At 39.9% G+C, this 15,247-nt stretch overlaps 2 protein-coding genes across 2 annotated transcripts; both read left to right on the forward strand.

Moving 5' to 3' along the window:
- The first annotated feature begins 5,782 nt into the window (after window positions 1–5,782).
- LOC120914433 (olfactory receptor 8J2-like) lies at window positions 5,783–7,035 on the forward strand. The gene has a single exon (XM_040325129.1). It carries the CDS (start codon window positions 5,795–5,797, stop codon window positions 6,710–6,712), a length of 918 nt encoding a protein of 305 aa, XP_040181063.1. The 5' UTR covers window positions 5,783–5,794; the 3' UTR covers window positions 6,713–7,035.
- Window positions 7,036–13,279: 6,244 nt separating this feature from the next.
- LOC120914538 (olfactory receptor 8D1-like) lies at window positions 13,280–14,218 on the forward strand. The gene has a single exon (XM_040325216.1). The coding sequence runs from the start codon at window positions 13,280–13,282 to the stop codon at window positions 14,216–14,218; it is 939 nt and encodes a 312-aa protein (XP_040181150.1).
- Window positions 14,219–15,247: the final 1,029 nt, after the last annotated feature.

A 15,247-nucleotide genomic window follows, 5' to 3' on the forward strand; every position in this document is an offset into this window, starting at 1 on the left:
CTAGAGGTTTTAGGTCTGTGCAGCATCCTTATTAGAGGATAGTCCCTCCATAAACACTCATTTGCTCCCCTCTACTTTTCTTATGGACCTCACTGTTCTTTTGGGCTCCTTTATAGATTTAGAGGTTTGCAGAAGTTAAATGCCCCCTACCGAGTAATAGTTAAAAAACTGGCAAACTAATAGACCAACATACAGAAGCTTGGTGAAACCTACTGGAATTGTTGGAAATGCTGATCAGTCATTATAGCATAAAGGGAGAGAGGCAGTACCATAGTCATGATTCCATGATCTCATCCTACTTATACACCGAGCCTGAAAACAGGACCCTTGGTATGGCATCTCATTCTATACAACATCACATCATGTGTACTGTGAGGAGGCACAATAAAATTGGCTTTCCTTATGATAGACACAGAATACATTTATCATTGGTCTTTTTAAAGCTGACCTCCAAGCAGATTAAAAAAAAAACACCACAACTTTACATTAGAATCCCATTTGACTCTGGATTCTAATGTAAAGTTGTACTCTCCTATGTATCCTACCTGGTTCTACGGGGATGCCATTTCCAAACGCGCTAGGGGTGTAGCTATTGGTTTTGCTAGAGGGATTGGGTTTATCCTGGAGGCAAGGCTGACAGACCCGGAAGGTAGATTTTTATTCTTAAAAGGAAAACTGGGAAACACTGTCTATACCCTTGCAAATATTTACGCCCCGAATGTACATCCAACCCAATATTTAAGTAGAATCCTGGGCAAATTGGAAAATTTTGCCGAGGGGTATATAATCCTGATGGGGGACCTCAATTTCGTCATGAATCCGAGAGAAGACAGTACGTCCCGGGTGAAGGAGACAACGAACGTGCAACTACAAAAAATTAAACACAAGATTCATGATAGTCACTTAGTGGACGCCTGGAGGGTACTCCACCCAAACACACATGATTACACGTTTTTTTCTCCTCCACACGGAACGTATACCAGAATAGACCACATACTGGTAGATCATAGGCTATTGGACTTGATTACTGAGATGGACATTGGAATTATGACTATTCTCAGATCATGCCCCAATCACCATGAAGATTAAATCATCCCTACAAAAGAGTGAACGGCCCGAGGTGGCTATTAAACGACAATCTGATTCGAGACGAAGAGGTGGCGAGTAGGGTGGAAGCGGATCTCAAACAATTTTTTATCACAAATGATACTGAGGGGATATCAAGCGCAACTCTCTGGGAGACACATAAAGCGTACATTAGAGGGATATTAATTGCTGAGAGTGCCAGGGAAAAAAATGAGAGAAAAAGGAAGGCTGAGACCCTGACCAAAGACATAGCAAGCTTAGAACGTAAACACAAAGAACAGGGACTAAAAGAGACTTATTACAACCTAATCATAAAAAGAGACGCGCTCAAGGAGATCATGGATCTAGAAGCGAGGAAAAAACTTAACTGCATAGCCAGAGAGAGGTATCTTTGGGGTAATAAACCCAGTAAGCATTTGGCCAAAATGGCCCAAAAAAAAGAAAACTAGAAATTTCATCGGAAAAATTAAAAGAAAAGAGGGGAATCTGGTCTACACGACTAGAGAAATCGCAGATACCTTTAAGAATTATTACGAGGAATTATACACAATAAAGCAGTCAGGGCTGCAAAAAGGGGAAAAGGAGGCCAAAAAACGCGATTTCCTTGCAAAAGCGGGACTTCCTAGATTAGAGGAGTTTGATCGAGTTAACATGGATCGTCCCATAACTGAAGAAGAAATTAAAAATGTCTTGAAAAACACGACAGTGGGAAAAAGCCCTGGCCCTGACGGGTTCTCTGTCTGGTATTATAAGAGATTCAGTAAGATTCTAATACCAAGGATATGTAAATATTTCAACGGCCTAGGTTCAGAATACGAAACTAGTAGGGAAGCGTTAGCAGCATCGGTGGCATTAATTTTGAAAGAAGGGAAAGATTGCTCACTCTGTTCGGGATACAGACCAATATCCTTGCTAAATACGGACATTAAGCTCTTTGCCAAAGTTCTGGCTGAGCGTCTGAAAGGGGTTATGCATTATTTGGTGCACCCCGACCAGGTCGGATTTGTCCCCAATAGAGAGGGTAAAGACAATAGTACAAGAGCAATTCTCCTGCTTCAGAACATAAGGCTGAATGCGCCCCCAGGTCTATTCCTGTCGGTAGATGCCGAAAAAGCATTCGACAGGGTAGACTGGGGGCTTATGATGGAGACACTTACAGTCATGGGTATAGGCAATAGGTTATCCCGATGGATTAATACACTCTACCATCATCCCACGGCTAGAATCAAAATTAACGGTACGCTATCGGAGTCGTTTGAGATGAAAAATGGGACAAGACAAGGATGCCCTTTGTCTCCCCTGCTCTTCATCCTATCCCTAGAGCCTCTATTGTCCATGATCCGAAATGACCCAGAGATCAGCGGGGTCAGAGTCGAAGAGCAGGAACACAAATTGTCGGCTTTTGCCGACGATATTTTATTTTATTTAACTAACCCGAGTAAATCCATCCCTAAGCTTTCTAAGATCCTGCAACAATACGGTAATATTTCAAATTTCAAAATTAACGTAACTAAATCCGAAATTTTGAACATAAACCTAAACAAAAGTGAGGAAAACCGGGTTAAAGAAATATGTGCCTTCCCATGGAGCAAAGAAATAAAATATCTTGGTATTAAACTGGCTAACACGGTACAGAAGATATATAAAATAAATTACGTCCCTTTACTAAACGAGATCAAAAATGAATTAAAAAGAACGGTAAACAAACCTATATCGTGGATTGGGCGCATTAATATGTTGAAGATGGTGGTGGTCCCTAAAATACTATATAAATTTTTATTAATCCCTATTGCCTTGCCTCAGCAATTTCTGAGAATTCTCAATACCCTTTTAATGAATTATGTTTGGAAAAACAAAAAGCATAGAATATCACTCTCTATCCTAAAACAGGGAAAGTCACTGGGCGGTCTGTCAGTGCCTGACATTAAAAGCTATTACAAAGCGGCGGTTCTATCTCGTGCGGTGGAATGGGCACGGGACAGGAAAGGTAAAAGATGGGTGCAAATTGAAAAGGCACAAGCTAGGTCACAATTGAATAATATTATTTGGATCCCTGCACAATATAGAGCACTGGGCCACAAATCTTTTGATATAACACGGGACACCCTACGAATGTGGGACAGAACTCAGACACTTTTGAATAGGGAATTCAACTCTCCACTAATGATTTTAAAAGATAACGCTTACTTTGCACCTGGGGAAAAAAAAAATAGGTGGTAACTGGATTAGGAATAACACGGTACACCTAGGAGATATCACAAAAGATGGAGAGATAATGACATACGAAGAATTGAAAGCTAGAACAGACTATTGGAATCTCGATAGGTGGCATTACTCCCAGCTGCATCACTTTGTGCGGCATCTCCCCCATCCTCTACGGACGGGGGCGGAGCTGACACCACTCGAGAAGTTATGTCAATCGGAAAACTCCAAGGGCACAATCACTAAATTATATGGGATACTGGTTAAGATAGGAGCACGGGATGAAGCACCGTTTATACATAAATGGGAAAGGGAGCTAGAAATCACGAGAGGGACAAACACTTTCCTGAGGATTATGCAATTAACACACTCCTCTGCAATAGATATACGAACAGCCGAGGCAAATTATAAGTGCATTTCGGGTTGGTATATTACCCCTGATAAAGCTAACAAGGTTAGAGCTGACCAGCCCGCTGAGTGTTGGCGGGGATGCCCGGAGAGAGGAACGATGGCACATATTTGGTGGACTTGCCCGAAAATCCAAATCTATTGGGACACAATAATAAGTCAAATAAAAGAGATTACGGGTAAGGAGATAAAGAAAGACCCCTGGGTAGTGCTCTTTCACGGGAGTCAAGAGGGTATAAAAAAATATAAGCAGTCCTTATTACCACACCTGTTAAATGCAGCGAAGAGAATCATACCAAAAAGGTGGCAGGAAAAGGAAGGTCCATCCCTGTGGAACTGGATAGACGCAGTGGAGGAAACTTATAGGTTGGAAGAGCTTAAGGAAAGTCTTTCAGAGACAAGCAACGACTTTAAGAAAAAATGGGAAAAATGGAAGGAGTACAAAAAAACAGGGAGTTATGTAGAGAGTCTAAGAGTACCCTAATTCCTTCGATTCTGAGGATATGGGGTATAAGCGGCCTCGAAACCAAGCCCGATCGTTTAGACTGTTATTTTCAAATCATACGCATTTTTGGTAAAATTCCACAGACATTTCAGCGATGGAAAAAGACAAGATCCCTGGGCGCCACGTGGGGGTGGGGGAGGGGAGGGGGGGGGGGATTTTCTGCTTTATATGGTAGTGAAGTGTCGTCATCCCAGAGGGGACATGAAACAATTAGAGCATGGATAAGATTCTAGCCCCTCGCCGGATGCCGATACTTATACTTATTACCTGTGAATATATTGTACAAGTGAGGAAAAAAAAAAAAAAAAATTCTTTCGAAGCCTATCGGAAGTTATGGCTACTTTTGCCTTACTCTGGCTATGCAAAAATACCACGCATGATGCAAACCGCAAATAAGAGACGTAAGAAGCATCGATTCATGAGCTGGTCTCTAGAATTTGGTAAAAGCTGAGGTGGAAATAAAAAAAAAAAAAAACACATTGTGAACTCTTTATTTATTAATACAGTAAAACCTTGGATTGCGAGCATAATTCGTTCCGGAAGCATGCTTGTAATCCAAAGCACTTGTATATCAAAGCAAACTTTCCCATAAGAAATAATGGAAACTCAAATGATTCGTTCCACAACCATTTATTCATAAGTCCTTCCGTTTATAGTCCATGTGAAAAGATTATAGCAATGTGATAAATTTTGTAACCATAAAATGTCCATCCACAAATGGAAGCCTCCACAAGGGGATCAGAAGCAAAATCCAGCAGGAGCTACAGAGTATAAAAGAGAAGAGAGGAGCCTCTAAGTGTAGCAATACGGTTACATTTAATGAAGGTACTACATTTAGCAACTTGATGATTTAAAGAGGCACATCTAAGTATGCAGGGATCCGGGGGAAAGCTGTCCACATAGATCGTCCCCTGCACCGCCGGCTCTCACCGCTGTCAGTCTGCAATCGTGACCGGGAAGACTACCCTGCAGTAGAGCGATCTGAAAGCGAGGCTTGAACCGCTCGTAGAAGGGACGACATTAATGGTGGTGCAGAGGATGGTCTTTGTGGACAGCTTTACCCTGGATGCCTGCATACTTAGATGTGCCTTTTTTAATCATCAACCACGTGAGTTGCTAAATGTTGTACCTTCATTAAATGTAACCGTATTGCTACACTTAGAGGCTCCTCTCTATTTTTCACTCAGTTGTGACATGACACTACTTGTATATCAAGACATCGCTTGTATATCAAGTAAAAATGTATTAAAATGTTTTGCTTGTCTTGAAAACGCTCTCAAACCAAGTTACTCTCAAACCAAGGTTTCACTGTACATCATTAAATGAGTTTTCTTTTTAATTTAAGCAGTGCAGAAGAAGCAACATTTGAACTGGCATCAGTTTTTGGCCTGGTATTGTGGTGATGTAATTTTAGTATTTCAAACAGAAATACAAATCCTTTTCCAGGTATGACAGCTCTCTTATACAGTATGTATTCTGTTTGTGCATTTAGTTGTTTTCCTGGAGCTCAGCTTTAAAGTTACACCAACCCTGTACAGGTGTTTTGATTTATTTTTGTTGTTCTACTTTCAGGTTCTGAACATTTGTCTGAAAATGTATGTAAATCAAACATTTATAGACTATTTCATCATTAAAGGGATATCAGATGACCCGCTCCTTCAGCTTCTCATATTCCTTGTGGTCCTCATCATTTATCTCATCACCTTGTCTGGTAACCTAACCATTCTTATTGCTTGCAGAGACCCCCAACTTCATACACCCATGTATTTCTTCCTGGGAAACTTGTCTGTAATAGACATCTCTTGTACTACCGTGTCTCAGCACAAGATCCTCATCCATTTTATCACTGGTCACAAGACGGTCTCCTTTTTTGCCTGCATGGCACAGATGTATATGTTTGGCTCATTACAGATTCTTGAGCTGGTTATACTGACAGCCATGAGTTATGATCGATATGTGGCCATCTGTAAACCTTTGCATTATCACATTATTATGAATCCACGAACATGTGTTTTGTTGGCTGCTTTCTGCTGGTTGTTTGCGTTTATGGAAGTCCTTCCACCAGTTGGGGTAGTATACAGCTTTTCTTGCTATACAACTAATGAAATCAACCACTTCTTTTGCGATATTGTCCCTCTGACCCAGATTACATGTGATGACACTAGACTTGTGGAAACCCTGTTCTTTATAGAAGTCTTGGGTCCTATGATGTGCATTCCATTCCTCCTCACATTTGCTTCTTATGTTTTTATAATAGCTTCCATATTGAAGATCCGCTCTAGTTCTGGCCGACTTAAGGCCTTCTACACCTGTTCCTCCCACCTCACAGTTGTCATACTTCTGTACACTACGCTATTCAGCCAATATCTGTCACCAAGTTTAGGTAGAAACTTGGATGCCAAGAAGGTTTTTGCTCTGTTTAATACTGCTGCTGTCCCGATGCTTAATCCTCTGATTTATAGTTTAAAAAATAAAGATGTCAATGCAGCTCTCAGGAGAAGCAAAGGGTAGAACAAAAGAGACCATTAAACTTTTGTAAGTGTTTAAAAAGCTTTCAGTTATGATTGGAGCAGGAGAAAGTTTGATTCTCAATCCCTAGCTGTCCGTGGACTCAAACTTGAATTTTCGATCTACCGTCAGGTACAGACGAGACAAATCATAGGCAACTTTTTAGCCTGTCTTCGGGCATCATCTGCTGAAGTGGATTTCTCACTAGACAATTATTCAAAGCTACTAAACTGGTGTGCATAAAATGAAAAATATAATTTATTATCGTGATTTGTCAAAGGGAATATAAAGGCTTCAGAAAAAATGCTGTATAAGATATTTACTGCTGTATACCCACATCCCAAAATTTTTGTATGCTTATCCTTATTTACTAAAATCCCCAATTACTTATTTTCTATAAAATATCATAATCACTATTTATTTAACAGATGTTGAGACAATAATAGCATAACTCATTCTTAGAATGCTGACTTGTATATTAGACTCGGTGTACACTGGCAGACCATAATATTCTGTATATGTAACACTACTAAGGACTGTCAGAGTTTGCAGAAGATGAAACACTAAAAGCAAAAGGACCCAAACAAGGAAAAAGACAAAGTTCAATGTAACACCGACATTTTTATTATTTTATATATGTATGTTATTTATATAATTAATTTATTATTTTATTTATACATTTTATTTATACATAGTAAAAGGGAATGAGGAATGCATTCTGTTAGAAATATGTTTTAATCTTTTTATGGGTGATTTTGAGAATACAGTAAAACCTTGGTTTGAGAGTAACTTGGTTTGACAAGCAAAATGTTTTAATAAAATTTGCCTTGATATACAAGCAAAGTCTTGATATAAGAGTAGCGTCATGTCACAACTGAGTATACAAAAGAAGAGAGGAGCTTCCAAGTGTAGCAATATGGTTACATTTAATGAAGGTACAACATTTAGCAACATATTGCTACACTTAGAGGTGCCTCTTTTCTCTTTTATACCCTGTAAAAAAAATGCTTTGATATACAAGTGCTTTGGATTACAAGCATGTTTTTATAACAAATTATGCTCGCAAATCAAGGTTTTATTGTATAATAAAATATTTTTTCTTTATATTACATTGAATCATGGTGCAGATTTGACCTTTTGTCTTTAGTTTCCTGTTTCATTGATATTTTGGGGTAAAGCCAGCACACAGTGTAGTGCATAACATATGATGTTGTGCAAACTATGTACGAGAGATGGTTAGAGACTGCAGAGGTGTGGCTGGAGATTAGACATATGGTAAAAGAGACAGTTAAAGACTGGAGATATGTTACATGAGAACTACTGGCTTCTGGGGCCCAAGGGACAAACAATAAGCACAAAAGACCACAGGTTAGGCAAATGAGGATCAAAGAATAAGTACAACCACCCAACTAAATCCGCCCTAAAAAAAAAAAGCATTTATATATTTTTGCTTTCACGACTCTGCATCAAAAATGATATACAACCCCATGCTTTTTATTCTGAAACTTGTAACTCTGACCTTGTTAAAATGCCCTCTTGAAATACAGATGATGCTGCTACTGTATCTGAGTTGATGGTAGAATCTGTGAGGAACATACTGTTATGCCTCGTACACTCGGCCGGTTTTCCCGGGAAAACTGCGAGGAGAGCTTTTGGACGGGTATCCTGGCCGTGTGTATGCTCCTTGCAGGTTTTCCGAAGGGAAAACTGCCCAAAAACCTCTGGACAAAAAAAAGAGCCAGCATAACATATGATGTTGTGCAAACTATGTACGAGAGATGGTTAGAGACTGCAGAGGTGTGGCTGGAGATTAGACATATGGTAAAAGAGACAGTTAAAGACTGGAGATATGTTACATGAGAACTACTGGCTTCTGGGGCCCAAGGGACAAACAATAAGCACAAAAGACCACAGGTTAGGCAAATGAGGATCAAAGAATAAGTACAACCACCCAACTAAATCCGCCCTAAAAAAAAAAAGCATTTATATATTTTTGCTTTCACGACTCTGCATCAAAAATGATATACAACCCCATGCTTTTTATTCTGAAACTTGTAACTCTGACCTTGTTAAAGTGCCCTCTTGAAATACAGATGATGCTGCTACTGTATCTGAGTTGATGGTAGAATCTGTGAGGAACATACTGTTATGCCTCGTACACTCGGCCGGTTTTCCCGGGAAAACTGCGAGGAGAGCTTTTGGACGGGTATCCTGGCCGTGTGTATGCTCCTTGCAGGTTTTCCGAAGGGAAAACTGCCCAAAAACCTCTGGACAAAAAAAAGAGCCAGCTCTCTTTTTTCCCGCTGGGAAAACCGGCTGAATTTTGCCCGGCTGTTTTTGCCAGTTTTCATATGGGAAGAACTGCGATGGAGCATACACACGGCCAGAAATCCTGGCCAAAGCTCCATCGCAGTTTTCCTGTTGGGAAAACCGGCCGTGTATAGGGGGAAAGACTGCCCGAGCAGGTTCTCGGCTTTCCCCTCGGGATTTCCGACAGGAACTTTTCCCGTCTGCAATCCCGCACGTGTGTACGGGGCATTACTTCCTATGAGCAAGTTATCTACAGGCTTCATATTTCTTGTTCCCAGTTCAGTTGTGCCCCGTTGTGGCATTAGCCCCTTATAACTCCATAGGTACTTCAGAGCTATTAAATACTTCACCACCCAGCAATAACTGGGCATTTTTTTAACACACTGCCACCAGAGCAATACAGTGTTACCATAGTAACACTGTACTACTCTGGCAAAGTGATCATGATGTTTTGTATTTTACACATTATGATTGTTTATACTAGTGAATTTCATTGGTGTAAGCAAACTAGTATCTAATAAGAAAGTAAGAAATTGATATATTCAGTGTGTTTTGTTGTGATTAGCTGTGATTAGCCGAAGTGAATCACATGGTACAGATGGGCTGTGATTGGCCCTGTACCATGTGATCACTGTGACCAATAATAGCTAGCAATACAATTGTACACAATGGATGGCATGAAAGGAAGTGGGCCGGTACAGTGAGCAGTCATCAGCTGTGTCTGGTGGAAACAACGAAACACCTGCTCAGCTGTTATTTAAATATAGGCCAAGTGGGAACTTTTTTAAAAATAAATCCCACACATAGCTGCCTCAAATGTGGAAATTAATATACTGACCTGAACTACAATATCTGACATTACTCCGAATAAAACAAGTGGCCCTTGATGCCAAAACCTTTAATGCCTAAATTCCTTTTCCTCACTCCTAGCTGGCCAAAATTTGGACTCACTAAGAGGAAGATTTACCAAAGGAGAATGAAGGCTGTCTCTAATCCAATCAGTGGTTGGCAAACATTTTTTTACAAAATTGGATTTAACCTACACCCCCCAACTCTACAACATTTTTTTAAACTTCAGCGCCTTTTTAAGATGGAACAGATCAAACCATCCTAAAAAAAGAGGTACTCACCAAATGCTCCTTTGACATATGGAAACATCCCCCACAAGCTCAACTAAACCACTGATTTAATGTTTGTTTGGTCAATAAAAACCTACCAATTCTATAATTTCCTTTTGTTAGTCCTGGAAGAGCCTCTGTGAAGGGAAGTTAGAGAGCTGTATTGTCACTGGGGCAAAACCCAATTCACCAAAAATCCCAAAATAGTAATGTTCATTTGTCATAGGCACATCCAGGTGAAGCTCCTTTCGCTGTGTTTTTTTTCTCCAGCTTTTTACGATATCCTTCAAGACTCAACCAATTTAAAGTTAAAGAAAACCCTAACTATAACTATTTCTAAATATGTTCCTTCCCCCCTCCTTTTGCCTACCCTGCCAAACATGTATAAAAAAGAGAGCAAGGAGAGAGGAGGACATGAGAGGACTTGATTTGGCTGCTGCCACAACTAAGGAGCAACAGGGCAGGAAAGACTCTGATTGGCCACCATTGTAGCTGACTGATAACCCTCCCCAGAGCCCCAGAGGGACAGAGCAAGACACCCGTGTTGGCCAAGCTGCTGTTGTGTATCTGTGACTGGAAGCCCAGGAACCAGTAGTGTTCAGGACTCCTACAGTGGAGCCTGCTGCTGCTGCTGATTTTTGGGAGTCCACCCAGGAGAAAGAGAGCTGTTGTGAGCCACCTGGGCAAAAATGTTGAGTGCCTAGGCATATTTAGTTAACATCCCATTGGCCAGTGGCTCAGGTAGAGCCTCTTGTTCACAGATTTCACAGACAGGTCATCTATGTGCCTGGTGTGCTGTCATCACTAGAGTAATTATTTTAGTAGTGAAAACTTCTCTAGTGGCCTACCTAGTATATCTGACACCCAGGGTTAATGCTGTTTTAACACCCCCCCCCCCATTCCCCTCCACCATACAAAATAAATTATTTCTGTGCTGAATGGTGGGTATGGCCACATTTCCCTAGGAGTATTAATGCAGAACATGCAAGGGTTAGAAGGGGGCATGGAGGGCTCTGGAGTGTTAACACTGAAAGAGTACAGAGGTCTTTAGTGTGTAACAAGGAGTGTACAGAGGTAGGCAGTATGTAATTCAGAGCTTGTAGGGATCAGATGTTTATAACATAGAGAGTGCACGATACGGAATACAACTGAAAATTACACCCTCCTCCATTAAAATTTCCCCCCAGGCCCACAGTACAGGTCACCCCAGCTACTCCAGCACAAATCCCCCCACAGCCCTAAAATTCACCTCAATACAAACCCCCCCCACCACGGAAAACCCTCCCCCATCCCTTAGCAAATAACTCTTACACACTCAGTATAGACCCCGTCCTCAAGGTTTTGACCCCCCATCAGAACATACCCTCTTCCAGCTCACCCCTTAAGCACACACAACTAAATCCAGTGCCTCCTGTAGCAGGACTAGTGCTACATGGGCAAATTACATATCCTAACCCACACCCAGTGAACTACCTGAGTTATAAACTAGAGTTCTGGAGTAATGTCCCTGTTTACAAACTTTTATGTACAATGTTTCAATAAAGTACTTAATATGTATCCTAATTCAATAAGATATTCAATACAAATGTTTACAGCATAACAAATGTTTTGTTTAAAGTATGCACAGATGTGTGCACATGATATGTAAATTCTAATTGCCAATTAAATTTTAATTACCTGGTCACAATTCCCTGAGAGTATATACCTCTGGGACTAGCTAAGGAGTCATGAGCAAATATAAGCTACAGACAGCATAAAATCACAAAAACATTGTGTGGAGACCTAAAAAGACCAAGTCGTTCATCAAGTTTTTTTTTTTTTTAACCTTTTAGATGTATAGAGTATAGATGTATGTTTGTCCTAAACATGTTGAAGTTAGAATGACTTACTACCTCTGCTGGAGGTCTGTCCCAAGCATCAACTGCTCTGTCTGTAATGTACTCTCTTCTCTTAGTTTCAGATCATGACCTTGTGTTTATATAGAAAACATTGTCCTTCTGAACCTTATTCACACAATTAACATATATAAAAGTTTGAATCAAGTCTTCCCTTTCCCTTTTTTCCTCTATATTGTATATATTAAGTTCTTGTGGTGTCTCATGATTAGTTTTTTTCTCAGACCTTTTTCACCATATTTGTTGCTCATCTCTGGTCTTGTTAGATCTTATCAATATTTTTTTGTAAGCAAGGTACATAGAACTGAACACATTATTCTAAATTAAATTTCAGTTTCACTGCTTTGGCCTTTGGCTTTTTTCCAACAATGCCAAATCTTGTTCAATGTTCTAAACACCTTCAGGAATGTCAATCCTATTGCACACCTATGTTTCATCAGCAAAAAAATTAATTTCTCACCAAACCTTCATTTATATCACTTACAAATAGATTAAATAGCACAAGACCTAGCATGAAATCTCGTGGTACACCACTAGTGACTTATCTCTGTTCTGAATGAATCCCATTTACAATCACACTTTGATGTCTGTCCTTTAGCCAACTGTATATCTGCTGTACCACCCAAGGGTTAAAGCTGGCCATACACCTGTGGGTCAGCCGAAACCAGCCTAATGCCTAGCAAATTGTATCTTTTTAAATTATTATTGATCTTTTTTTAGGAGTGATTCCATGAATTTTACTACTTACATGTTAAACTCACTGGCCTGGAGTTGCAGCTTCTTCTTCTTCCTTACAGCCTTACTTCCTGTGGATAAATACAATATGGACAAGATTTATGGCAAGATCAACAGGTATTTTTTGCACATATGAAACAGCTATAAAACAAAAAAGCTTTAAGTATTAAATTTAACAATCCAAAAAGGTGAAAAAAATGTTTAGGGTTTACATTTACTTTAACTGGTTTCTTATGAATATTAAGGAGGGACATCTTTTTTTTTTTACTAAATTGAATGTCATAGTTACATGAAATATCTAGAAAAATAGGTTTAAAAATAAAAATGGTTATCTTGCTAAATTTGAGATTATTTTTGGGCCAAATATAACATGTTTTTGTTGTCATTTATATATTTTGTGACATGTTAAATCATTTCTTTATTTGAGAAAGAAATGTAATAAACACATCATGATCTACACTGATGGTGTATGTCTTTTTGGTTGATTTCAGATTTAGAACCCAGTTTTAAAAATGCTTGAAAATCAGACAACTGTCAAATATTTCATCATTAAAGGAATCTCTGATGACCCCAAGCTGCAGTTTCCAATTTTCCTTCTGGTCCTCCTTATGTATCTTTTAACTCTGAGTGGTAACCTGACAATTCTAATTGCCTGCCGACACCCGCTTCTCCACACACCTATGTACTTCTTCTTGGGTAACTTGTCTGTACTAGATTTCTCTTGTTCTACCATTGCCCTGCATAGGATTCTTATAAACTTTATTACTAGGGATAAAACTGTTCCATTTTTTCAGTGTATGATACAAATGTACCTGTTTGGATCCCTTGGTGTTACCGAATTATTAATACTGACAGTCATGAGTTATGATCGCTATGTAGCGATCTGTAAGCCCTTACATTACCACAGGATCATGAACAATAGAATGTGCACTATGTTGGCCTCACTCAGCTGGTTGTTGGGGTTGTGCCAAGTCCTTCCTCATACTGGTATCATAATGAGTTATACTTGCTATTCATCCATTGAGATCAACCACTTCTTCTGTGACATTGTCCCCTTAATGAAAATTTCCTGCAATGACACGACTGTTTTGGAACTTCTATTCCTCATAGAAGGGTTGCTTCCTATGATCTTAATGCCCTTTGTCCTCACCTTTGTTCCTTACATTTTTATAATAAATGCTATATTGAAGATCTCTACAAGTACTGGAAGACGTAAGGCCTTCTACACATGTTCCTCACACCTCATCGTTGTGATTGTGCTCTACACTACTGTAGCCAGCCAATATTTGACACCAAATCTATCTAGTACCCTGGATTCTAAGAAGCTTTTATCGTTATTTAATGCGGCTGCTGTTCCTATGCTAAATCCATTCATTTACAGCCTCAAAAACAAAGATGTTAAAAGAGCTTTGAAAATGACCCTCAGTAAATGTAGTTTTGCTTTAAATTAAATATCTAGTGTCTGTGCACCTAATTTCATTATTTATTAGGATTATAAATGTTAAAATAATATTACAATTTAACACAAATGAATGAACCAGAGGGCGGACATTGCGTTATACTTCATGTGGCCTTGTATAGGGTTTCAGAAAGACAGAGACAGTCAAAAGGCAAGTTGCTATTGCTGGTCTTCTTAAGGCCCGTACACACAATCAGATTTTCGGACAGGAATTGTGTGATGACAGGCAAATTTCCAACAACAAATGTGTATTGTTGGATTATCCGATCTTGTGTACAGAAGTCCTTCAGGAAAAAACACGCATGCTCAGAAGCAATGCTAACCATAACACAATATTAGCAGAAGTTGCCCAAAGTGTAGCGCTAAAGAGCTGAAAAAGTGTAAACAAAAAAATCTAAATAGCTTCCTTTACCTTAGTGCAGTCCTCCTTCACCTACCTCATCCTTCGATTTTGCTTTTAAATCTCCTTATTTCTTCTGAGAAATCCTCACTTCCTGTTCTTCTGTCTGTAACTCCACACAGTAATGCAAGGCTTTCTCCCTGGTGTGGAGTGTCGTGCTCGACACCTCCCCTGGAATACAGGAGAGTCAGGACGCAAAATCGAAGGATGAGGTAAGTGAAGGATGACTGCACTAGGGTAAAGGAAGCTATTTAGGGAAAAAAATGTTTTACCTATACAACCCCTTTAAGCACTATTTTTTTTCTTTGGAAGCCATAGGCCCGGATTCACAAACAGCGGTGCATATTTATGCCGCCGTAGCGTATCTTCTTTACGCTACGCCGACGCAGCGCATAGAGGCAAGCACTGGATTCACAAAGCCAGTGCTGCCAAATCTGCGCTGGGTTTCCAACTCGTAAGTCGGCATAAGTGGAAGTGGGCGTGAGCCATGCTAATGAGGCTTGACTCCATGTAAATGATGGGCCGAGCGACAGACAGATACGAATCGCCAACTGCGCATGCGCCGGGACGTGGACGCATCCTTCTGTGCATGGTCAGAATTACGTCGGAACAACTGCCTAA

Source organism: Rana temporaria, chromosome 9 (genome assembly GCF_905171775.1).
Source record: "Rana temporaria chromosome 9, aRanTem1.1, whole genome shotgun sequence".
NCBI lineage: Eukaryota > Metazoa > Chordata > Amphibia > Anura > Ranidae > Rana > Rana temporaria.

What these genes read in the sequence shown, in the direction of transcription:
- LOC120914433 (XM_040325129.1), top strand. Translation starts at nt 5,795, where the DNA reads ATGTATGTAAATCAAACATTTATAGACTATTTCATCATTAAAGGGATA.
- LOC120914538 (XM_040325216.1), top strand. Translation starts at nt 13,280, where the DNA reads ATGCTTGAAAATCAGACAACTGTCAAATATTTCATCATTAAAGGAATC.